This window comes from Aplidium turbinatum, chromosome 2 (assembly GCF_918807975.1).
Source record: "Aplidium turbinatum chromosome 2, kaAplTurb1.1, whole genome shotgun sequence".
Lineage (NCBI taxonomy): Eukaryota > Metazoa > Chordata > Ascidiacea > Aplousobranchia > Polyclinidae > Aplidium > Aplidium turbinatum.
In genome coordinates this window covers 22,376,625-22,400,376 of record NC_137473.1, presented here as the reverse complement: position 1 = coordinate 22,400,376, position 23,752 = coordinate 22,376,625, and the positions used below count along the sequence as shown (strand labels likewise).

At 40.1% G+C, this 23,752-nt stretch overlaps 2 protein-coding genes across 2 annotated transcripts in view; one reads left to right on the top strand and one right to left on the bottom strand.

Moving 5' to 3' along the window:
- Nucleotides 1-380: 380 nt before the first annotated feature.
- On the bottom strand, nt 381-5,912 carry LOC145788430 (uncharacterized). Its single transcript, XM_082600197.1, has one exon. The coding sequence runs from the start codon at nt 5,910-5,912 to the stop codon at nt 381-383; it is 5,532 nt and encodes a 1,843-aa protein (XP_082456323.1).
- A 15,198-nt stretch (nt 5,913-21,110) lies between these two features.
- Nucleotides 21,111-23,752, top strand: part of LOC145765594 (ubiquitin-like modifier-activating enzyme 1) — a 73,611-nt gene continuing 70,969 nt past the window's right edge. Inside the window, exon 1 of the mRNA XM_082577430.1 lies at nt 21,111-21,131. Within this exon, the coding sequence (XP_082433556.1) occupies nt 21,126-21,131 (6 nt within the window). The 5' untranslated portion in view covers nt 21,111-21,125. The remainder of the gene's footprint in view (nt 21,132-23,752) is intronic.

The following is a 23,752-nucleotide window of genomic DNA, read 5'->3' as shown; positions in this document are numbered from 1 at the left end:
GCCACATCTGCTTTAGCCACTTCTGTTACAGGCCTACCTCTAGCTCTGACATTGCAACCATACTCAACAAATCAAATACTGTACATAAAACTCGGTCAGTGAAAGAATTTACATCATAGAAACGACGCTTTCGTTGGTGTTGTCCATCTGCCAATCTTCTTCGCTATACTCGACTGCCCAGAGATACCAATAAAATGAGGTCATCGTCTCTTCGTCGCCGAAGCGAAAACCTTTAGCAATCCAATTTACGCTTCATTTAACTGACCAGCGTGATGGCGTCGTACACAACTTACGGCACAAACAAAAAGATATAAAATATTCTACACTCCACCCAAAATATGCTACTACATCTAAACAACATATTTTACAAGCAAAATATTTTAACAATCATTTTCTTCATTTCTACACAACCACATGGGTGGCGCGCCTCTAAGTTGTTCGTCAGCAGGTATGATTAAACACAATTTGGTGATGGGACGTTTAATTTCGTTGTTTTTTGTTTTAACCAAAACCGACCGAACTACTTCATTTTTGTCTGGATATGTGTCTATTACACGCCCTAACAGCCATTGCGACCTCGGAACAGATTGATCAACTATCAAGACGATGTCATTTTGCACCAAATTTTGTCTTAACTTTTTCCACTTCTGACGATGGGCAATTGTTGGCAAATACTCCTTGATCCATCTTTTCCAAAAGACGTCAGCGAGGTATTGTACCTGTCTCCAACGATTAGACCAGTTTACATCCCTTTCCGTGGTCTCAGTCAAGGGCAAATTGTTACTTGGTTTTACCATTAGCAAATCGTTTGGTGATAACGGTTTATCGTTTTTTTCTACAAAGGTAATTGGAGTCAAGGGCCGAGAGTTTACAATTGCTTCTACTTCCACAAACAGTGTGCTCAAATTCTCGTCCGTATATGTACTGTGTGGAGACAAAGACAACAGGATTTTTCGTACTGAGCGTATCAACCTTTCCCACGCCCCTCCGTGGTGACTGGCTGAAGGGGGATTGAAATGCCAGTCTATTTCCTTTTGAAGAAGGAAGTTTTCAATCTTTTGCTGATTCCAGGTGCGCATAGCACTTCTTATAACCTTTTCCGCTCCAACAAAATTCGTTCCATTGTCCGAATAAATGTGAGCTACCTCGCCTCTTCTGGCGATGAATCGTCTCAAGGCGTTTATGAAGGAATCAATAGTCAAGGAATGTGCAATTTCCAAATGAACTGCTCTTGTTGTTAGGCAGGTAAAGATACATCCATATCTCTTAACTAAACTCCTACCCTGTTTCACATTGATAGGACCGAAGTAATCAACACCCGTGGCAAAAAAGGGGGGTTGATTTGTTTGCATACGACACGTTGGTAAATCAGCCATCAGTTGCTCACCAGGTGTCGCATTCTGTTTCCTACATACTGTACAGTCCTTTATCACTCCTCGAATGGCAGAGCTACCTTTCTCCACCCAGTATGCAGTCCGTAGCGCTGTGAAAGTATGGTTTATACTGGAATGACCAGCAGTCACGTGAAAATGTTGAATTACCAGTTTAGTTAGCCATGAATTATGAGGCAAAATGACTGGATGCCTCAAATTGAAGTCTACTGGTGCCTCAGACAGACGTCCGCGAACTCTAAGGGTTTCTTCGTGCAAAAAAGGGTTCAACTTAAGCATAGCATTAGGACAATTTTGTTTCGATGCATCTTTACCTTTGGACAAAAGTCGAAACAGTGCTGGGAAACATTTCCTTTGCTCATGTTGTAGCAAACGTTTTTCGGCTACCTTCAACTCATCTACAGATAGCCGCGGAGATGCATTTACCTTTCCAGAAGGCCTTGAACTTTTCGACTTAAGAAACTCAAAGTATCTCAGCCACCAGGCAGTTGCCTTTTTCAATCGATATAGCGATGAAAAACTACTAATCAAACGGTCGGTAGACGTTTCTGCATTGAAACATGAAAAGACCTGACTGGTAGGAACAACTCGTCTTTCAAACATAGGAAATTCATCCGACAGTTCAGATAGTTTCTCCAGCTGATACGGCCAATGTTCAGGAGACTCGACCAGGAATTGTGGACCTTTCAACCACCGAGAAGATTCGACAAGTGCACCAGCAGACATACCACGAGACACATCGTCTGCCGGGTTGAGCTTTGTAGGCACATACCTCGAGGTCGCAATCTCACTGTGTCGCTCAATTTCCGCCAGTCGGTTTGCTACGAATACAGGAAATCTCTTGCGGCTGTTGTAAATACTCTGTAACACCGCGGTAGAATCAGACCAGAACACTGATTCGCAATCTTTCAACCTCAGCTCCTCCCGAAGTAATACATCCAACCTCACAGCAGCAACTGCGGCAAGCAGTTCCAATCTTGGAATTGTAGTGGCATTGGAAGGAGAGAGATGACACTTGGACATTAAAAACGTACAGTACGCGTTTGAGTTTTGATCGACCATCCGAAGATATGATACGGCACCATATGCTACACTAGAAGCATCAGCAAAATGGTGCAGCTCATATTTTGTGATGACTCTATCGCCGGGGGGTTTCAGACATCTTTCTACACACATGTTCTCTAACAAGGGAAGACTGGCGAGCCACGCCCTCCAGCGGTTAGCATGCTCTTCAGCAATTGGCTCATCCCAGTCGTATTCATTCAAATTTCTCAAGATCAGTTTGGCTTCAAGCGACACCGGGGCTACAAATCCAAGTGGATCAAACAAGGAGTGAGACATAGACAAAATCCCCCTCCTCGTATATGGTTTCTCAGGAATTTCCACTTTCACTAAAAACTCGTCTCTTCGAACGTCCCAGTGGACCCCAAGAACACGCTCGTTAGCGCAACTATCCATAGCTAAACCTTTGTGAAACTGAGAATGTTGGTCGTTGGGAACCTCATCAAGCACGTCTTCATTGTTAGACAGCCACTTGGTCAAATTGAAACCGGCCATGCTTACAATCGATCGGAGTTCCTTTATTAAACACTTAGCCTCATCTACGGTTGCCACTGACAACAGACAGTCATCAACATAGAAATTATTGTTCACAACCTCTGAAGTTTTTGCAGAAAACTCATTGCCAAACAGATGCGCGGCATGCTTCAGACAAAACGAGCAACAACTAGGCGATGACGTTGCACCAAATAAATGCACAGTCATCCTATACGGGACAGCAGGCTTCGCGACATCACCGTCAGGCCACCATAGAAAACGAAGTGCGTCTCTGTCATCAGGCTTGACCTTGACCTGATGGAACATCGCTTCAATATCAGCAGTAATGGCTATGGGCTCCTTTCTGAATCTATTCAGCACACCAACCAAGCTACTGATTAAGTCAGGTCCCTGCATAAGGTTTTGATTAAGCGAATCTCCTCTGTACTTTGCTGCGCAATCGAAAACGATTCGCAATTTTTCAGGCTTTTTAGGATTAACAACGCCATGGTGGGGAAGGTACCAAGACAAATCGTTCAATATTTCGTGTTCAGGAACTCTTTCCGCATAGCCTCGCTCGACGTAACCTTGCATCACAGAAACGTATTTCTTATGATAAGTGTCATCATTTATCAAACGTTTTTTCAATGTCTTCAACCTGCCTTCTGCCATGGAGCGATTGTTTGGTAACTGAATATCTTTATTTCTCCACAGTAAAGGAAGTTGGAAATGTCCGTCGATTAACTCAACAGACGTTTCCATCATACCCAAAGACACTCTATCCTCTCTAGAGTTAGGACAGTCCAACTTTCCAGGGTAAACGTGTTCATGAGGCGGCAACAAGATCTCATCATCACGAGAAGCCGACAAGAACATGCAAGAATAGTCACACGTTTTCTCTAATGCGCCCGATGCTTTACAAATGGATGGGCCATACAACACCCAGCCAAGTGGAGTCTTCATAGCAGCAGGAGAGCCTCTTTTGCCGTAGCGACTATCTAACACAGACAGTAAAAATGGCGCATCGGCACCGATTAGAAGGCCAACCGACTTGTCTTCCAATTCGGGAAATCTTATCCCTTTCAGGTGGCTAAGCTCCTCAATTGCTTCAATATCCGGGACAGGTTTTGCTCTGACTGGTACCTTGTCAACAGTCAAGACTTGGGACAAACATTCCTCTGTTTCACTATCAAGTGGTTTCACAATCAGAGACAACATCATGCCCTTCATTGTCTCACGTTTTGTCGCCATAGTCTGAATGGGTACTTCCCTTTCTTCCCCAGTAGCGTTCAATCTTTTGGCAATGCTGACGTCACAAAACGACATTTCCGAACCTGAGTCAAGAAACGCGTAAGTGGTGACTTCCCTGCCGTTGCAGCTAACCCTCACTGGAACCGTGAGGAGGAAAGGCTTTCCAGAAGACCTTTCACCGTTTACGCTATGGCACGCGTTTGTGCATACTGTGGCATCTTGACCGCCGTCATGTTTGTGCAGCAACGTGTGATGTGGTCCCGTGCATCCTTCCACTGTACAGCTTTCCTTCGACTTGCAATCAGCGGCTATGTGCGATTTTAAAAGGCATCTAAAACACAAGCCTTCTCTTTTTAACATCGCAAAGCGTTCATAGCGATTCAAGTCTAGAAACTTGCTGCACTTGTCCAACCTGTGCTGGCCCTTGCACAAACAGCATTGTTCAAACCTATTAACACTAGGAGAGGGGGAAAGACTTTCTGATCCAGTGTTGAAAACCCCAACTTTGGGACGTCGGACAGGCGGTAGTGGCTTAGACTCCTTAGGCTTCCTTCCGGGACCGAACACATGACGACCAAATAGCGAGTCTGCAATTTCAGACTGCTCACGTACAAAAGCCGCAAAGTCACAAAACTTTGCTTGATGACCTGTTTTTCTTTGGATTTGGACAGAGGTCTTTACCCATTCCACAGCCAAATCATGGGGCAACTTGTCCACTAAATGCAGCATGGTCCCCAATGAGTTGAGGCTCGCATACTCTCCAATGTCTCTGAGCGTTGTTAGAGACTTGTCCAGGACAACGCAGAATTTGGCCAACCCCTCTACATCTTCTGCTCGCAACTGCTTAAAGGCTTTCAGGGTCTCCTCACAGCAGTTCGCTATGATATGAGGCTGGCCATAATCATAGTACAATCTCTGTCGTGCAAACTTGTAGCCCTGAGTTTCATCGGCTGTGTAATGCTCAACCTTTTCTCTAACACGAGGAGAACATTGCTGAAGCAGGTATACCAGCCGCAACTCGTCGCTTGGCAGTTTTGAGGCTATATGCGCTTCAAAGTTATGAACAAACGTTGAATACTGTAACGGGTCACCATCAAATTTCTGGATAATTGGCCTTGGCAAAAAGAAATCTTCTATTGGGCCTCCGCTATGACGACTAGCTCTCTTTTCATGAACTGGTTGCCGCGATTGCGAAAACCCTACCACAGTTGGCTTTTCGCTTTCTTTTGTGTCACCAGTGGCAGGAACATAAACGGACCGTCCAGTGTCTAAATCTTCATTACTGTCCCAATTACCATCCGATTGTTGGAGATATTTCGACGGCAGTGAAGCAGAATTATCTCGCATCGAAATAGGTGGACTGCGTTCAGTGGTATTGCGATGCTGGTTGACACTTTCAAAACCAGTCTCATCCAAAACCGTAAATTGGCAACCGCTCTGAGATTCTTCTTCCCAAGCTTCGGCTTCCAATTCAGCCATTTCAATTTCCCTATCCGCCTCTCTCATGGCGGCTGCCCGTTTAGCAGCTTCTTGTCTTTCAGCTTCCAAAAATCGCTCTGCAGTCTGTGCCTTTGCGAGTTTGGCCAATTTCACTTTCACTCTACTCTCTCGTTGCTTGAAGCGTGTCGACGACGCTGCAGAACTGCGACTGCCTCGCGAAGAAACATTTGAAACGCTATCAAAAGCAGAAACTGAACTTTCGGGCAAAGGGGGATAACCTTCTTTAACTGACATTTTAAATTTAGGTCTGACGAACAACTTGAGATAAAGTGAATAACAAAACACATGCAATTTAAATCGAATTAGTCTACACAACAATAATAGACTAAACAGTAGCCACAGAATCTTACAACACTATAAAGTAAGAAAAGGCACAATTACAATCAGTATGTAATAGCAGATGTCAATTAAATCAAATTAGTCTACAACAACAATAATAGACTAAACAGTAGCCACAGAATCTTACAACACTATAAAGTAAGAAAGGCACAATTACACTAGTTTGAAAACTGATGTACGTAATATTTTACAAGCCGTGTACAGCTCGGCTTGGCTAAGCGTTCTCCTTATTTCAGTAAAGTCAGGATACACCTAGCTGCGTCCGACAATATCTGCAACCTCCACTTGTGTCAACGCGCGTCTTTCTCCTCACTGTCCAACAGCAGACCAATTGTTCGGAGTTTTAGCGGTTTTCTATTAAAGAACGAAACACATATGAATAGGCTATTGGCACAGAATACTAAATAGACAGAACGCTAATAATTTTGGTTTAGTTAGTTTGACAATTATGGATCTATGGTACGGTACTATAATAAATTCACAATGTTATTTACCAAACTATTTTGTGTCCACGGTGCAGATAATCCAAAGTGACGCAATTAAGCGGATGATTCCAATATACAGCAACAAACAAAACAATACCACTGCAAAGGTCTAATACAAAGTTTTGCTGTGAAGTAAAACAAATAACATACGGTAACTACATTTCAACTATTTCTTTTCTCTGCATTATGACTACTAGGCCCACCTCTAGCTCTGACATTGCAACCATACTCAACAAATCAAATACTGTACATAAAACTCGGTCAGTGAAAGAATTTACATCATAGAAACGACGCTTTCGTTGGTGTTGTCCATCTGCCAATCTTCTTCGCTATACTCGACTGCCCAGAGATACCAATAAAATGAGGTCATCGTCTCTTCGTCGCCGAAGCGAAAACCTTTAGCAATCCAATTTACGCTTCATTTAACTGACCAGCGTGATGGCGTCGTACACAACTTACGGCACAAACAAAAAGATATAAAATATTCTACACTTACTGTATTACTTTAGTAGACTTCGTTGAGTTCAATCTAAATTATATCCCTGAAACATGGAATGTCCCACTGCTGTAGCCTATGCACTGACACCACTCAAGAACCAAGCAAGAGCCAATCTGCTGAACAGCGTAACAATTGTTACGTGACAGGCAGCAGGCAAAGTATACGTGAATAGAATCACAAAATCGTAATAATAACGCCAGCAAGTAAAGTAATTTTAAAATAAAAGAGAAAGCTTTTACCGCCCTCCCCCCTTGCAACTTGAGTTGACTTCAGGTTGGGATCCAAATATTAAAAAACAAAACAATATGTAAGAATATAAAAAAAAATGATGCCCAAAACATTGGGGGGGAGGCAGCTGCCCGCCTGCCCTCCTCTGCCGGCGCCACTGCTTTTTGGTACTCCAGAGTACCAATCGGCAACACTGGAAACAAAGGTAAAGTGTTGCGCTTCCTTTTCGCAACTATTCGGTTTCTGATTATCCCTGATTGCACCACAATGGTTTAATTGTGACACGAACTAGTACAAAAAAGTATCACGTGAGCCAGAGCGCAGAGAAAAAAGAGCCGCATGCGGCTCCGGAGCCGCAGGTTGCCGTCTTGCCGACCGCTGGGCTATAGGCTAGCGTAAATACACTAAAGGAAGACAGGAAGCGCCCCTGCAGGGACGTCCTGTCACTTCCGTTCGTCGTAGGCTCCCTCGGGAGCTATGCTGCGTTGAGCTCTCGGGCTCTGACGGCTTTGGGTGTTCCTGCTCGTGGGGTAGCAGAGGTGGCTAGAAAAGTGGCCCCCCTCTCAATCGAAGGTTCTCTCCGTGTCTGGAAAGCTTGGAACGCCGGGCTCACTCGTGGTGGGCTACATCATAGAAAAGACGATTCCAGCGATCAGAAGCACAGCAGAAGCTCTGCAGTAGGCCTAAGCATCCAAGCGCGCAAGACAGCAAACCTCAAAACCTGCCAGTAATTGTGTGACGTCATAGTATGTTAAATCCATTGTTTCATTATCAATTTATTTATAAACAATTGTCGTTTCATCAGCAAGCTGCAGCTCAATGAAGAATACAATCATCATCAATAAAAAAAAAAATATATATATATAGTAATAACTTATATGAATTAAGTATATATTGCATATCATGAATGGACTCATATCATGTGTCAATGACGCAATATCATTAGCAACACTGGATCTGTATTTTCATATTTCAATATTTTAGAATATCACACACTACCTTCTGATATGCTGCTCTTGCCCGCTCGGATCAACCTCGCGTTGCTTTTAATACAACGATAAACATGATTTCCCGATCAACTCGATGCAACCTCCAAAGTTTCATCCCACTATTCTATATTTTCCTGGTAACGTAGCCTAGTCATATCATACGCTTCGATCGCTAGTCCCCCCGACCCAGCTGGGCGAACCTGCCCCAACGTCTGGCCAGTGCACATCCGTGCTCGTTGGTCCAACGTCAACATTTTTCTGGTAGGTAAAGCACACAATATATTCCCACATACCATCTTTTTTTTACACCAATTAATTGATCCTTTGCTCCAGATTTTTATATAATTTTCATCTTCCACGAGTATTTAAATTGTCCTTGTAGCTAAGGTTCTCTTCTTCGTGGGAGACCCCAAAGTTTATCCGCTCTGCCTACGGGCAGACCGGGTATAGGAGTTAAACGTAGCCTACCTGTGCTACGGTCACGTGATGGAGACGTGGGCGCTGCCCGGCTTTAAAACTTCTTTCGGTACCAGTCGCCCCACACGACGGGCCGCCTGGCCCGTCGTGAGCTGACCTTTTTGCGTTTGCGGAAAGCTAAGCCCGTCTCCCTGGCCCGTTCCGCCATTCTAAATTTTGCGGACGAGTCGCACAAAATTTTCGATCCACACTTTCCTTCCACAGGTACCTAGACTCCCCAGCCTGGCCCTCGCGACCTAAGCTGGTGGACTTCCCTTCCGGGTGCATCGCCACCCCATAATCACGCCGCTCCCCGCCTCCGCGGGGCGTGGCAGGCCGGTTCTTCAAAGTCTCTGACCTGGCTATGTTTATTGTGTTCTTCTCGCCTTGTCAATTATTTTGTACTCGTGCGTTGTTGATCAAAATAAAACAGTTCATCACCGTATCAGCAACTGGCATAAAATCAGACTCAGGCCCCAATCGGGCCCCTCTTTTGCCAAGAATTTTAGACTCCGTCTCCACTCCGACCAAAAACCGAGACTCTGCCTTCTGTAGCCTAGACTGTGGGCTAGTCTGTACTCTGTACACCTCTGGATTGTTGTCTGCAAAAGCACAGCAAATTTGGCAACACTTCTGAATACCATCCCCATTTCCTACTTTTTGTATTAGGAACGAACCTCGACGAACCCACTCCCAGACCAAGGTGGGGTAAGTTGCACTTCGTGGCACTGGCATCTTTTTGGTTTTTTCGCGTTAAAGCAGGGGTTTTCAACCTGGGTGTTGCCACCCATGTTAGGGTTGTAAGCCGTTTTTCGGAGGGTTTTAGGTTTTGTGGCAGTGCTAACTACGGTAGCCTACTGATGTAGGCTATAGCCTACTACATCAGGGCTACTGGTACTCAACTGGCGGTCCGAATCCGGACCTTCTGGGTGTTGATGGTGGACCTTTTTTGGAAGAATAACCTCATTGCCACGTTTCAGGGCTTCTTTAAACAGATTTCTACTGGGAGGAAGCAATTTTTACTGTTATTATCCTAGTTGCTGGGAAGCTTCGACTCCCAGACTTCCCAATAGTCACTCCCAGATACTGTAGTTTAATTTTCGTGGTTTCGTGTGAAATAACTTATTTACCGGACCACTAAAAATATTCAACTTGTCAAACTGGACCTTTGTTAAGATTTGTTGAGTAACCCTGTAGGCTACTACATGATTTTCCATTCAGGCACATTTTAAACCTTTCAAGGTTTTGCCACCTTTTCCCGTTCATTAACGTGCTGGTAGATCTATATCAATTTTTGTAGTTAGTATCATATCTTTTTCGTCCCGGACGGCGGACGCGTTAATGACGAAAAATAAAATGATTGATTGATTGAGGGTCGCACGGAGCCTGAAAATTCAGTAGGCCCATACTGGTACTGTACCGGTACGGTACTGTTTTCAATTTTTTTTTTTTTTTTTGTAGATTATTTTCATTATTTTTTCTTCTCTTACCTAGACAAGCTTGGTAAAAATGGAAATAGCAATCAAAGGAAATGTATTAAAAGCCGCAATAGCATTGCAAAAAGACGTTTTTAGTTTCAGAAGTTTGCATGGAACAACAAAACTAAATATAACTGGATGTCAGCATCAATCAAATTTGGTGGATGCAACCTAGTTCGTACCCCGAACAGTTCGTACCCTCAGTTCGTACCCTGAAAAGATCGAGAGAAAAAATTAAAAAAAGCGGAAGTCACTGATCGCAGTTTCCGCAAACATTTCAAAATTTTCCCCCTGAGAAGATCGAAAAAAAGATAGCACAAAGCCAAAGTCGCTGATCGCAGTTTCCGCTAACCCTAACGCTAACCCTCGCTCATCGCAGTTTCCGCAATCATTTTTCTGCAGTTTCCGCTAACCCTAATTATAGACTAATCTATGCTTTAACCTTCGCTGATCGCAGTTTCCGCAAACATTTTTTCATAGTTTCCGCTAATCGCAGTTTCCGCTAACCCTAACTCTAAGTCTAAGTCTCTAACCATAGAGTAATCTATGCTCTAACCCTAACCCTCGCTGATCGCAGTTTCCGCAAACATTTTTCCGCAGTTTCCGCTAACCTTTTCCTAACTCTAACCATAGAGTAATCTATGCTCTAACCCTCGCTGATCGCAGTTTCCGCAAAATTTTTTTTGCAATTTCCGCTAACCGCAGTTTCCGCTTGTAACCCTAACTCGGCCCTAACTCTAACAATCGAGTAGCCTAATCTATGCTCTCTAACCCTAACCCTCGCTGATCGCAGTTTCCGCAAACATTTTTCCACAGTTTCCGCTAACCTTTTCCTAACTCTAACCATAGAATAATCTATACTCTAACCATAGACATCTTATTATAACTAGACCGCGCATCGTCACTTCTCTCGTTTACGGTTTTTGAAGAAAGCAGGTTCAGACGTCAGCCATTATTAGTGTACCTATTCCGCGCGTTTGCCAATGCTTTTGTAGGGACCCGTAATGAATTTTCATTGTTTTTAATTCAATTCAATTTATTTTTCCTTGTCAGAATGCAAAATAAATGATATTGTGAAAAAGAAATACAGGAACAAAACCAACAAAAGGAAAAGGTGGCAAAACTATAATGGTTTAAGACGTGCATGAAAGGATCTAATATTGCGGTATATGAATCGATAAATATACAGTATAGTTAAGCACGGCCACCAAACCTGATACTTTAAAACAAGTAGAAGTAGATGAATTAATTAGTTAAGAATCAGTCGCCTCCTCGTTCCTGAAACAACTGGAGCGCCAATTCAGCAATGAGAACACGACTGAACACAACTTAACTTTTTACAAAATGTAATTCTCCTATAATATTTGCGTTTCTTAAAAAACTCAGTTGTTGTGAACAAATAATTGACAAAACAAATAGTTTTCTATGCAACAACACAACCGCAGCTTTTTACCAGGATTCTGTTCAATAGAGATTGATGGCTTTCGATTTTCTCCGTTGTAGCAAAACGTTGCATTATGACGTAAATTCGTGTGATTTCATCAACAATAACTTTTAAAGAAATAGCTTCAGTTTCAAGTTGCTGTGAGATAACAACTAATAAATATCTCCGCAATTCACCTAGTATGACGAAATCTTTATATGATTTCACCTTTGCTGTTCTACAATCGCAAACATATTGTTGGAATTTGTTAATTTTAAATTACCGTACGTAATTGCTTGCTTTTTCTTTTATTTTGAAAGTGCTTTATATACCTCCGCACAAACAAGTTTTACATATAATATAGTAGGCTAGGCCTATAGTATAGTATGACAATTGCGAAGAGAACATTTCCGCGTTCATTTCACAGGTATGGAAATATTGTGATACTTTTAGCGAGCTATGAGAAAATAGAAAATACTACTATTGTGACGATAACACTGGTTGGTTGGTTTTGAATTTTTATCCTCGGACTGACACTGACTAATTTCTTTTCCTTCTAGGCGGATATTTTTGTAATTTTTTTTGTTATATTTTGGACAAAAATTGTGGCGCTTTTCTTATAAAAAAACAAAACAAATGTGAAATCGGGCTTTCAATATATAGCCTAGCTACTACATTAGCCTATAACGTATCATGCTATTTTACGTTGCTTAGATTTCCAACCAATGAAGAACGAAGAAAATTATGGATTGCGAACGTCAAGCGTGCCAATTGGACACCTTCTAAACACACATTTATTTGTTCTGATCATTTCAAGGAAGAGTTCATGTATCGCTGTGGTGAGCGAGTGACTTTACGAGACAACGCTGTCCCCACTCGTTTTAAGGCATTTCCAAAGCATTTGAACAAGGTAATCATTTGAAAAACATACGAAAAGTTAACTGCCGCATGGGCTTAAATAAAAACACGACTAGCCTATTATTATTATGATTATGCGCACTGTTGGCCAATGATAGGCTATTTTTGAATTTAGTTCCAGTTTTCAAACAGCCTATAGCCTACCTTGTAGCCTATTTTGTATCTGCTTAATGAAGACAGACGCTTAGGCCTATGTGCATTGCGACTTGTAGGCTATGCAAGACGCATAAACATAACTCCAAATAAATAAAATTATTTGTAGAGTGACATATTGTGAATTTTAATTGGGTATATACTATAGGCTACTATGAGATCGCATAAGCTCTGTCGAGTAGAGGGGTTCAAGCAGACATAATCCTAATCTGCCACCATTGAAACATGGAACATTGGTGGGCCGAGTAGTTAAAATATCAGACTTGTCTGGCTGTAGACACCAGGAGGTCTAGGTTCGAAACCTGAGTCTGTCTGATGTGCTCTAAGAAGAGCGAAACCGGTCACGGAATCCTTGTTCACTTGAAATAATGTGATTTGAAAACTGGGATGCTTAGACATGATAATATTTTCATAAAAAATTACGATTGGTATGCTTGTAAATTTTATGCTTATAAAATTAAAACGATGTAACTTCAAAACTTTTTTTGAAAAATGAGACTTGGTTTTAATAAACGTTATGCTTATACAACTTTAAAATCAATGCAAGCTACTGTGCAATTTAATACATGCTTTTATTCATTTCATAGATGACTAAAACCTCTATTACACCAAAGTTCTAAATTATAGTTAACAAGTTAGTTTTCTGCAGAAGCGCAACCAGCTCAGAAATGTTATCGTTAACAGCGCAGCTTTCACGCGAGTTTGAGACACTAACAATGGCCGCCGCCTTTTTTCAATTTCTTCAATCGAAATACGAGAAGCGCAGTCTAGTTATAATAAGATGTCTGTGACTCTAACCCTCGCAGTTTCCTCAAATATTTTTCCGCAGTTTCATTTTTCCGCAGTTTCCGCTAACCCTAATCCTCGAGTTTGTTTGCGAAACTCCGATCAGCGAGTTCGCCTTTGTGCTATTAAACTGCGATCAGCGACTTCGGCTTTTTTAAATTTTTCTCTCGATCTTTTCAGGGTACGAACTAGGTTGCACCCAAATTTGGTTACATTTTGCATTAAACATGCTTTTGTTGAATATTTTTATAGGCTTGTTGTGAGGCTACGTAAATTGCTCCATGGCTACCTAAAGATACAGCCCGATTTGTCACATTTTGCAGAAATTTCCAGATTTTGTCAACTTTGGGCAAATGTTTAAATGAATTTTTTTTAAATTATAATTTTTCGCCTTTACTGTTTTACCCAGACGACACAATGGGTTTTAGTATCATCAGATGTTGAAACACAAAAACAATTTGATTTTGAAAATTTTAGTCATAGACTGTTAATTTTTCAATAACAATCTGATTGAGCTTTTTTCAACTTATTTTTTCTCATTTGCTACTGGGTCATTTCATTATAATAGGAACATTGGTTGGCACTGTCACCTAATTTTTTTTTATTGGCTTAAAACATGCTTCTCACTTTTCTGAGAAGAATGATGCAAATTTGATGAAAATCAGATAAGCGGTTCTCGAGTTATAAGTGAAATAACCATTGGCCACTAGGTGGCTTCATAGATAAGGAGCAATGGAAAAACGGCAATACCTCAAGAACCGCTCAACATATTTGGATAATTTTTAGCTCTACTCCTATGTTTTCTGGAGTGGGCTATCTGTTTATGAATGCTAAAACAGATTTTGGCTAAGAAGCAACAGAAAAACGGCAATATCTCAAGAACCGCTCAAAATATTTGGATAATTTTTAGCTCTACCCCCATGTTTTCCATGGTGGGCCATCTGTTTATGAATACTAAAACAACTTTTGGCTACTACTTTTTGAAATAAAATAAAATTGACCTCTTGTCGTTACGCACCAATAAAACCATGATGCGTAACTTTAAAAAAAAATTTTGTTTTAATTAGTTAGAGGAAAGATTGATGAAAAGTATGGCAAAAACAGTGTAGTGCTAAAGTCCCAACTTTTTGCCCATATCAGATTTATATATATTATAAGTAGTGAAAGAAGGATTAAGTGCAATCATGTTTCTTTTAAATATGTCTATGACAGCACAATGGTGTGATTTTTGGGAAAACAAACATGACTATGACATCACAATTCACAAAGGAATATTGAACCTCTTCAGGGAAAATAAAAAAAGCATCAAAATGTTTCCATCTTTCACTACTTATAGATGTGATTTGGGCAAAAAGTTGGGACTTTAGCAGTACCGGTACACTGGTTTTGCCAAACTTTTTATCAATCTTTCCTCTACCTAATTAAAAAACTTTTTTTTTTTCAAAAGTTACGCATCATAGTTTTATTGGTGCGTATCGACAAGAGGTCAATTTTTTGTATCTCAAAAAGTAGTAGCCAAAAGTTGTTTTAGTATTCATAAACAGATGGCCCACCATGGAAAACATGGGGGTAGAGCTAAAAATTATCCAAATATTTTGAGCGGTTCTTGAGATATTGCCGTTTTTCTATTGCTTCTTATCTATGAAGCCACCTAGTGGCCAATGGTTATTTCACTTATAATTCGAGAACCGCTTGTCTGATTTTCATCAAATTTGCACCATTCTTCTCAGAAAAGTGAGAAACATGTTTTAAGCCAATAAAAAATTAGGTGACAGTGCCAAAATTTTAAAATTTTGTTTGTATTACAGTACAGACGAAATCGGTTAATCGAATCACCTATAGTCAAACTGGCAAATGCGCGGTCGGACAGTTTTTACGATAATGCGCGGTCCATCAAATTAGAGTATCAAAACAAGTATTAACCGGCGATTCAATAGGATAATATCAAACCTCCATCTTTACACTCTGACTACAAAAAATAATTATGCTTATATCACGTCAAACTTAGGAGTAATCAAGCATTGATTTCAACCACCTATTTTTTGCGCAAAATCAACTTTACGACCGGTTTTGCGAACTTTGATCTGCCGCTTTGCAAGGCAACGTGACAGAGTTACTTTGCGCTTTAATCCAACGCAGAGTGGTTTCACTTTAACCTGAATGAAAAAAATTCTACTTTCTGGCTTTCATTCCCAATTAAAATCATTAATCAGCGCATTCGAAAAGGTTTTCGAGAATTTCGTTACTGCGCGGTGACGCTCATTTTTGTGGTAAACAACTTTACCTCGGTTCCTACTTTTTTCTCTGTTATTCTCTTTTAAATACTGGCGTGTATCTTGCTCCTCGTTTGATAAGTTGGAATTACGTAATTCATTATGACACAACCAAAGGCTTTAATTTATCACATGGCTCAGTAGCCCAGACAGCAAAATCCGTCATTTTTGCATTGTTGAATCACAAAACGTTGAATCAATAAGGTTGAATTCAAACATTGAATTTAAACGTTGAAAACTTGAATTTCAACATTGAGTTTCAACGTTCAAGGTTGAATTCAAACGTTGAATTCAAACGTTGAAAACTTGAATTTCAACGTTGAGTTTCAACGTTCAAGGTTGAATTCAAACGTTGAATTCAATGTCTGTAGACGTTGAATCAATGTAAAAATGATGGATTTTGCTGTCTGAGGTTAAATGGGCGAAAACACTAAATTTAAAAAAGAAGAGGTTGTGATTTTCTTTTTAAAAGGTTAGAATGAGCTTTAGAAAATAAGGCAAACCGAGGCGTGTTGTCACAGGTTTGGGGTTTTTCGATTTGTGCTTTTGCTATATACAATGCAAGTGATTTGGTTATCATTCGTACGCTGTCCACTTACACTTCCTTTTGCCACTAGTTAAACTTTTTAATCGCAAAAGGATTTCAAAAAAATCAAATTTTTGTAAAAAAAAATTGTGACAACACGCCCCAGCACGTGGCGTGTTGTCACAAAGCATGGGGCGTGTTGTCACAATGTTTGTTTTTTTTACAAAAATTTGATTTTCTTAAAATTCTTTTGCGATTAAAAAGTTTAACTAGTGGCAAAAGGAAGTGTAAGTGGACAGCATACGAATGATATAACCAAATCACTTGCATTGTATATATAGCAAAAGCACAAATTGAAAAACCCCAAACCTGTGACAACACGCCCCGGTTTGCCTTACAAAATCAAATTTTATTACGTGAAATTTACACTTTTAGATGGAGTACGACTCCCAAAGGTCATTAGAACATTGCTCTATGTTCTAATGTTGTTTATAAATTCAGTTGTTTGCGTGATGCAAGCCTGACATACATCGGTATGTCAACAAGACATTTATCGACTAGAGCTGGGGAACACCTGAATTTGAATTCTATACAGAAAAGCGCAATTAAAGGTCACATTTTTTCATGTACAGAATGCCAAAATAACCTTTCTATCAAGCAGTTTGAGATCATGTCTAGAGGCAGGTCTGAGTATCAAACTAAGATCTTGGAAGCCTTGTACATAAAACGTCACAATCCACTTTTGAACAGACAATTGTATGCTTGCGGCTCGTCTTTCTTGCTCTCTGTATTTTAAAATTAGTTTTTTCGCACCTTGCCTTTCTACCATATCATGTGATCTGTTTAACACCTTTTGATGCAGTTACCTTTGATTCTCGTGGAGCCTATATCGTTGAGTTTGAGCTAGTCAGAAGTACTGTGCAGTTTTTGTCTTTTTCTGTTTATAGATTTAGTTAACCATTGTATTTTTTTCAGATGTAGTTAAGTTGTGTATATTATTCCTGAAGAGGACATCTTGTGATGTCGAAAACGTTCGATACTTAATTTGTTGCGTAGTTTTATGTTCATGTAAATGTAATAAACTTGAAGATGTTAAACTTGATCACGTTGCTCGGCTTCGTATGCCTATGGTTCAACTAGTAAATGAATTGTCAGATCTAGAATTAAAACAACCCAGCCAGGAAAAGTTGATGTTTTAATGTTGATTTAACGTCTAATGACGTTGAATCAACGTTAAAACATTGACTTGTGCAAACTGGAGAGTGTGGCAATAAGTGGCAGATTTATTCGCTGTTGTTTAAAGACGTAATTCACTAGCCTAGTTTTATCATGGACCGCGCATTTGCAAATGCGCGAGCGCGTTAGGCCAACGAGCGACGCGCATTAATAAAAAGTGCGGGAATGCGCGAGTAATTGCGATAATTACTGTGACGCGAAACCACAAGTCGCAAGTTTGCAATTTTTTGCATGATTATAGAGCAGTACTAGACCAACATAACTGAACAAAAACAAGACGAATTTTCCGCTTATTAAATGATGTACAATAAAGTTTTTAAAAAACCTCCGCGCATTTGGCTGTTCGACTATATTTGCCAGACGTTTTGATGCGATTATGCGATTGATTCGTTTAACCAATTTACTAAAAAAAAGTTTATTGTGAATGGGCGTAATTGTTGAGAAGATGTCTTTGCTGACTAGGCTGCAACGCACATTACAACTGATACTTCCTACAACTGTTTACAATTTTGGTTAAACTTTAAAGAGTTTACTAGTTCTGTGTTACATAACACTACGCTGTATGTTCTAGCTAGCAAAACTGGTTCTTTTTACATTGATTTATCGTCTGCAGACGTTGAAACAATGTAAAAAAGACCAGCTTTGCTGACTGGGAAAGCATACGTACGATCAAACCATTTTTCTGCAAACTGCGGCAATCGGACTTCTTTTAATCTCACCAATCTTTGTGACGTCACAACGCGAACTTTGACGTTGAAGTTTTTGATTTAAGCGTGCTATTTTTAGCTCCGTACCAGCTGTGTAGTTTTGAGTATGGAACGTGGCCTACGAAAATAGGGGTACTGTATGATAGAAAAACACGGCTCACACTCATTGTTTGTTTTGAAATCGCAAAGGTTTTTTTTTCAAGTCTTTTGCGCTGTCTGGTAAAATAATTTATTTGCAATGTTCTTCAACTGAATGAAACTGCACAAATGAAATTACGCACTGCATTTCACAACAGTAGGCTACTTTTTTTCAGCAATTTAAAAAAAAATTCTCCAAAGTTTTCTGGTTTAAACTTTTGAACATGCTTTCCAACACTTCCCTCTCAAGCCGAAATAATTTGTCCGTGTCCATTCCTTGGAAGGCCAGTCGCCGACGGATGACATCAAAAGCATTTAAACTTCTTTATTGGGAAGTGCGATTATTCCTTTTGTGTGCTCTTCTGTTTTAATGAAGCCCAGCTGTGCGAAAATTGGTTCTTTGTAGTGCGATGTCTAGCACATAAGATTATGGCCTGGGATTACAGACACTTGTCTTTGTTTTGATCGCATGCGTCTGTCTCACCTTTGCTACATTTCGCCTTTGAACATTGCAGACAATTATGCGAAGCAAAAAAGAGACATTCTCTTTTCGCTAACGGGTACAATTATACGATTAAATGAATGAAGTATGCAAACTAGAAGCAAATCCTGATGCTTTTATCCGACTTATTCTTTTAACTTTAGCGGGTTTAGCATACTTTATTTCACACAAAATATAACATAATTAAATAAAATAAACTCAAACGTTTGAGTTTATTTTATTTAATTATGTTATATTTTGTCCGCTTTCGCGTTGGTTGGAATGGCTCCTTGGAATACAAGCGGAAGAAGTTTGTCAAATGGTGATCACTCATATCGTGAGCATTATCGAGAACGAGGGATCAGAGAGAGAAAGCGAAAAATCAATGGATGTCATCGCGGAGGTTGAAGAAACTTTATTTTAAGAGGTCTATGCCCCTGAAAAGAGCGATGTTGGCTGTGAAGAAAAAGTTCTTTTTATTTGGACCTCGTTAAAATAAGATTTACAGGCCTCGAAATTCGTTTTTGTTGACGGCGGACAAATGTGTCTGGTCTGAGCAGCTATCTCGGTGGACAAATTAAGTCTCACAGCGGACACACCAGTTTTAACGTCGATCGTCATGCTTAATCACTTGATCTTGATAATTCTTCGCCATTTGAGAACTATAGCTACAGTTTAGAAGGCTTTTTAAAATTTCAGCGAAGTCACTCTGAAAGGCTTTCATCAGCAACGATGTGCACTTGAAGAGTCAAAGCGCCGTGTAGCTGCTTAATACGCCGCATAACTGATTAACTTCCACCGAACGAGGCCGTGAGGCTTCTTGCGTCACAATGCTCTGGGCACGAGTCGGAAAACTTCTACACTAACGCCACTATTTTCTGCTGTGCAAAGTTTCACTAGGCTTTTTTTAGGTTTAGTTTGTGTTTCATGTGAGCGAAAGTACTTTTCCCTGGTCCTTTCTTTCTTACTGTAATACCAAAACTTAACAAATTTTGCTGCATCTTGCTGTAGTAGCCTACTCGTATAATCTAATTTTGTAACCAACCTTGCCGTATCAATATTACTTGGAGATCAAAGCCAGACATTGTGACATAAGACTTGAACTAAGTTGCGCGTGATTAGTGAAGTACCGGTACTCCTGTCGATTCTTAGCAAAGAATTCACCTTTGTTACGCTGATTCAATGTCATCAATCGTTGAAGCAATGTAAAAATCGAAAGTTTTCCTACTTGAATGGAAGCTAAGGGATATAGTATTCACATTTTGTAGATGCAATCTAGAATGCGCGGGAAATTATGTTATTGCTACAATTGTTCGACTTGGTCGTGCTATGCAATGACGATTTGTATCGTTAGTTCCAGTGTTATTTCTAGGTGGACAAATATGACCGAGCTAAATGTTACTTCCCACGGACATCACATGATGTGACGGCGGACATGTCTGTCGTGAATTTCGAGGCCTGATTTATATATGCTAAGCCATCACAGCACGCTTGGAACAGTGATAGGCTACCTTTCCGAGGAAACGTTTTCAAGACTCGTTTTTGAAATACAACACACCAATACCATTCAGCGCTGCTGTGGAACACATGTTTTCGCTTGGAAAGGACATTATGCATTCCAAACGCAGCAGATTGTCAGAAAACGTTTTGAAATGCTTGTGTTTCTACAAAGAAATAACTAATAAGCTAACGCAACTAATTACAATACAGTCTCCAAACATAAAACCTGCTCTTTATTTATAGCTATTGTTAGCCTACACTTGGTTGAAATACTTCTGTTTTGTGAGACCCTGGCTAAAATAGCGCTAGAAATTAGCGCTGATACTGACGCCGTCAATTTCTTTAAGAGCTGACACGGTACTTTACGCCGGAAAGTTTTTAGGCAACTTGCGCTGATGCTGTCAATTTAGTTCATTGACGCGTACAGCACTGCATAGAGGTAGGATCATGTCTTTGTGACTGTAACCTATTTCGTCTCTTAAGCACATTCCCTAAAAAGATTGAAAAAAAAAAATAATACAAACCCAATGTCGCTGATCGGAGTTTCCGTAAAAAAAAATTTGAAATTTTTCCCTTGAAAAGATCGAGAGAAAAAATATAGAAGCACCGATGTTGCTGATCGGAGTTGCCGACACAGTTGACCATGCTGAGTAATGAGTATCTTGAAATAATAGTTGATAAATCGAGCCTCACTTTCGGATTAGGATTATCGATCCATCCTTTTCCAAGAGATGATATTGATTCAAGATTGACACCTTCATCCTTCAGCAAGGTCTCGATGCGCGATGGATTGAAGTGTTTGATGATTAAAAATGCAATTGTCTGTATAGAGATGAAGGTGCATTATTTTTCGCTCACTTTGAAAAATCAATTATGGGGATCGCCAAACTTTTTTTCTTTACCACCATCTCCTCAATCCTCACCCCCTAAATTTGGTTGAATAAAATTGCTACCGTAACTTAAAAACTAAACAACATAGCCTACTCAATTACCCATATCCAAGTTTTACTCCTGTGATGAGAAATGATTTTATCAGCGCCTGACTGTTGTTGCTTTCATCACATTGTTTATTGTGCGTTTTTTAAGCATCATTTTATTGACGGATTGTGCAGAATTATTCTGCCAGAATAACAGTGGTCCAGTAGCCTACCTATCCTTGATGGTTATCAGATGTTTTGTTCCTGAGATCTTTCATCCCAACGTTTCGGCCCTACAAAACATCAGCTACTTTTGTGGAAAGTGCGAGATTAAGAGTGGCAAAACAGAGTTTTATTTGAAGTCGGCTAGGGCCGAAACATCTTGGGCAATAACTCGCGATGGTTTTGTTTCTGCTTTCTGTTTTAGCTGTTGCAGGGGCAATTTCAAATGTAATTTACTACAGACAAAATCGGTTAATCGAATCACCTATTTGCCAGACGTTTTGATACGATTATACGATTGATCAAACAAATAAAAATAAGCCAGTGATAGAAATTCAATGCTGATAAACAAAGTTATCTGTTTATGGTAACACGTGTTTAATAAAAAGTAGATTGTGTCAAGTAGTCTTGTGTCAGGTTGCCCTAGGCCAGGTCAGTGAAGTCCATAGTCTCATGCCAAACTTGCGGGTCTGCTACTATTTGGTGAGTCCGATTCGGTGAGTTCCCTATTCGGTGAGAGCCTTTTTCGAAGAGTTCCCTATTCGGTGATTTTTTAAATTTTTTTTTGAAAATTATTGGGTACCGTAGCCTAATTAATTATTGCCGCTTTTACATCGTTTTAACGTCGCTAAACGTTGAAATAAGACCCTAACCCTAACCGTAAAACGTCAATGATAATTAGGCTACGGACCCAATAATTTAAAAAAAAAATCAAACCATTAATCCATCATTGAATAAGGAACTCTCTGAAAAAAGCTCTCACCGAATAGGGAACTCACCAAATCGGACTCATCGAAACGGGCCATTCCGCAAATTTGCTGTGTCAAGATCAAGCCTTAAAGCAGCCGGCGGCCATCGCAGCCATGACCGCTAAGAAATGCTTGAATGACCGCCGGTGCTACCTCTTCAGTTGGCCAATTTGGCCGCTGGTTTCTTTTAGCTACTTATTTAATTTCGCAATAGAATGATTGTGGTTTAACTGTCGAAAATATCTAGTAGATCAAAGAGTGACGCAGAATTAAGTCAGCGCGTCATAATCACCACTGTTGCATTGTGCATAAACACTTGCTATTGTACCGGTGGAAAATATCCAGCTGCGATCACCAGCTATAAGTCTTGTTTGTAATTCCCGACGTTTGTTTTAACAAAGTGTTAATCCGAACTTCCAAAGTGCTTATTTACATCTGTGGCAATATTGTCGTTTTTATGTCGATTCAATGTTGTCCGACATTGAATCGTTGTTAAAAAGGAGAATTATCCAGACAACAAAATTCGTCATTTTTTATCCTGATTTAACGACTGCAAACGTAGAATCAATGTAAAAATGACAGATTTTGTTGTCTGGGTAGGTTAGTGCAGTGGTTCCCAACCTGAGGTTTGCGGACCCTTTGGGGGTCCGTGAAAAAGCATTTGGGGGTCCATGATTACCTTGATGAATTTTGGAAGAAGAAAAACTTTGTTTTAAAATATGCACGGATAGAGCACCAGCTATGCTCGGAACAAATCCAGATTTGCTGCTTTAGTAAAAAACGAAGCTCCTCGCATGGTTGTTACCCATTGCTTCTTGCACGTGGTACGCCTTAGCAGCAAAAACTTTACTAGCAAGTCTCAAAGAAATCCTGACGAATTGCGTGAAAGTCGTTAATTTCATCAAAAGCAGAGCTGTAAACCACCGTACTTTTAAAGCGCTCTGTCAAGAAGTAGGGTCAGATGACGGAGTACTTTTGTATCATTCTGAGGTACGTTGGTTATCTAGAGAAGTTTTAAAACGACTGCAGCAGCTAAAAAATGAGGTATCAATTCTTTTGAAAGCAAAAGGAAGTCCCCTCTCAAAATTGTTCGAGAGTAAAAGTTTTCTATACGGCATGGCCTACTTAGCCGATATTTTCGGTCATATTAACAATGTTAATCGTGGCTTTCAAGGACCAGGTGTGACAATTTAATTGATGCAGCTGAAAAACTGAAAGCGTTTTTAGCCAAGTTGCTGGTTTGGAAACGCAGATTGGAAGCAGGTAATTACGCTAACTTTCCAATGTTAGAAGATCTTGATGGGTGAAACTCAAAGAGAATGTACTCTTTTGATCTCTATGAGAGAAAATTTTGCGCACACTTGAAACCCTGCAAATCTCATTTTAACGTTATTTTAATTTAGAACACCTGCCGAACGAAGTTGAAACATGGATTCGAAATCCTTTTCTTTTTGACTTGAGCAACATTAGCGATGACGATCTCAGTCAAGATGACCTAATTGATTTGAGATCAAAAGAGTTATTACGCATTGAGTTTCATTCAAAAACTGTGGAAGAATTTTGGTGCTCAC